Source organism: Aphidius gifuensis, linkage group LG3 (genome assembly GCF_014905175.1).
Source record: "Aphidius gifuensis isolate YNYX2018 linkage group LG3, ASM1490517v1, whole genome shotgun sequence".
Lineage (NCBI taxonomy): Eukaryota > Metazoa > Arthropoda > Insecta > Hymenoptera > Braconidae > Aphidius > Aphidius gifuensis.
The window spans coordinates 12,022,376-12,025,158 of NC_057790.1; the positions used below are offsets into that span (position 1 = coordinate 12,022,376).

At 28.1% G+C, this 2,783-nt stretch overlaps 1 protein-coding gene across 1 annotated transcript; it reads right to left on the minus strand.

Moving 5' to 3' along the window:
* Nucleotides 1–1,797: 1,797 nt before the first annotated feature.
* LOC122850902 lies at nucleotides 1,798–2,361 on the minus strand. Its single transcript, XM_044149957.1, has 3 exons — nucleotides 2,023–2,361; nucleotides 1,844–1,931; nucleotides 1,798–1,808 (listed from the first exon to the last, which is right to left on the minus strand). The coding sequence occupies exons 1-3, from the start codon at nucleotides 2,305–2,307 to the stop codon at nucleotides 1,798–1,800; spliced, it is 384 nt and encodes a 127-aa protein (XP_044005892.1). The 5' UTR covers nucleotides 2,308–2,361.
* Between the last annotated feature and the right edge of the window lie 422 nt (nucleotides 2,362–2,783).

Genomic DNA, 2,783 nt, shown 5'->3' on the forward strand with positions numbered 1-2,783 from the left:
TGAAAACCTAACACAGTAACAACAATTAATATTTGACACTTTTCTCTTTTCAAAAGCGAGATCATTCACACATTCAAAAATAAATTTTGATGTTTATTGTTTTTTTTTCTGAGGGCGATAGAGTTTTTTTTTAAGCAAACATTGAGCCTATTGCGAAGTCTTTATTCTCATTCCACGTTGAGTTATTCATTGCCTAATTTTTTTAGAATTGTTTGAAAATTTTATAACTTTTGGAATAATGAAGGTAGAAACATCAAATTAGTCTCAAATGAAAGTACTGACTGAGCTCTATTATATGATACGTGGGTTTTTTGTCGACCTCGAATGGTTTTGAGAAAAAATATTAAATATCTGACATCCTGACATCGAGTTATAAATTTTTTCTGGATGTCCATGAAGAGTTCATCATTAGTGAATGAACTCAGCTTCAAATATAAACCGTTAAGTATAGACTACAGAACTAGCCTTCAGTCCTCTTTAGTGAAAGCTTCCTTGTTTCATAATCCAATTAGCTAGTCCACGTGAGTCGTGACTCTACCATTCCTTGACTAAGATATCGTTACTTCATGTTTATATGATAATATAATGCTTTGCTGTGTGTTCAAAATAATATGATTTATCAACTAATTTTTATATGTTGGTTTCTTCTCGACCTTGCATACTTTTTGAGAAAAGAAATTAAATATCTGATTTTTTTTTCCATTTAAGGTTTTTTCTTTTTTTAAAGACTATTGAAGATAGCAGAAAAAACTACAATGCGGGCGATAGAGTTTTTTTAGACGCAATATTTGAGCTTATCACGAAGTCTTTATGTTGATTAGTTTTAACCCCCACGGAAATAATTTATTTAATTTTTATATTTCGGATATATCCTAAAAAATATATTGTAAATAAATAAATAATAGTGCAGTTATATATCTCCAATATCTAAAATATAAGAAAAATATTTATAAGACATAGTGTTTTTGGCCGGAATTAATATAATACGTATGTATATTTCTTATATTCAAATTATAATTCACATCAATCGAGGATATATACGACATAACAAACAAGGAAAGAAATTAAAATACAGGTAAGATATATGTAGGGTATATTCGAAATATATCTAATTTATATAATTTTGTATACTGTATGGTATATACTTGAAATATATCTCAAATATATATATATATATCTGTATAGAAAATATATTATATTAAAAATATAAAAAAAATTAAAACATTAAAATTTATTTAAAATACATGACGAATATATGCAGTTTATATCTACTTTATTATTTATTTATGATCAAAAATACATTAGATTTATTTAAATTATTATTTATTTATAGAATTTATTAGTTATTGTCGATCGACTAACAGTCGAGTGTTGAAACTTCATTGAATTGGCAAAAAAAAAAATCAGAAAAAAAAATTTCAACTGGTGTAAGTCGACTACTAGTCAAGTGTTTGAACTTTATTTAATCGGAAAAGAAAAGTTCATTTATTTATTCATCAAAATTAGTCATTTCTTTTTTTCCTTAACTTAGACAACATGTTATTGATTGCCGACACGAATGCAGCCTCTTTGAAAGTATCTGGGAAACGCATTCTTACTGAATCTGAAAATAAAAAAAAAAGATTAGTTTGAAATACAAAATAATTATATTTGTAAAATAGTTGTAAAAAAAAATAGTTATATTTGTAAAAATATAATTATAATTTACATTTTATTGCTCCTAGAGTTTTAGTTTCGAGACGTTGGAGCTGAGGAGCATTTTTGTCGATTTTATTTTTCCCTCCACGAACATTGCTGTCAAGTAATGTCTCTTGTGGGTATGCTGACATTACAAGAGACTTACCCATTGATGTAAAAGTGCTTCGTGCCATGGCCTCATCCCATTGATCTCCTGTAATTAATACTTGACTTCCAGGCCGTCCTATTTCTACCTATAATCAAAATAAATCAGGTAAATTCATCAATTCAAAATCATAAAATATATATATATATATGTAATTTCAAATGAATATCACCACGTACTTCATCGTGAGGCATGACTCTCGAATAATTTGATTCTTGATGATTTGTAAAATCTCTTAGCACTGGACGTACTGGAACATTATTTCGAAGTGGTTGTAATATATTGGTCGATTTTTGTTCAACTAGTGCGAGTCGACTTTTCACATTTATAATTTCGCGATTCAATCCCAGTATGAGTCTTCCATTGATTGTCTCTGGTTGGATAATTTTTTCTTCAACATTATCTGTTTTTTTTTTCTTTTGGGGTATACGTTCTTCGATTTTTTCTATATCAGATCGAATCATATCTATATCAGTATAATCTATTTCTGACACTGGTTCTTCATTTTCTATGTTATTTTTTTCAATTCTTTCATGTTTTTTTTTTCTATTTTGTTTATCGATTGGAATAAATTCAGGATCTTGAATGGATTTGTTAAGGACAAAAAAATGGAACAGATGATTAAATATTGAATCATTCAATAAAACAACAACAACAGGAGTAAATAATAATTTAGTAAATGATGTACCGAGTGGAAATCAAAATAACAACAACAATATTGATCATATATAAAGAGCAGCAATCATAATAGAACAAAGCATCGTGGTGGTGGTGGCGGCGATGATGCACCATCATGTGTTTGTGGTTAATTCGCTCATAAAAAAGATGTTGAAAAAATCGATCAATATTTGACATTGAATTTATTTAACATCAAATAGTTTGTTTTGTTTTTTTTTTTTAACGGAGGCTAGGAGCCATAGGCTCAGCCGCAGTCTTGAAT

What these genes read in the sequence shown, in the direction of transcription:
- LOC122850902 (XM_044149957.1), bottom strand. Translation starts at nt 2,307, where the DNA reads ATGATTCGATCTGATATAGAAAAAATCGAAGAACGTATACCCCAAAAG. An exon ending in GAGTCATGCCTCACGATGAA is followed by an intron (nt 1,932 to 2,022) that starts GTACGTGGTGAT and finishes TTTTGATTATAG; the next exon opens with GTAGAAATAGGACGGCCTGG.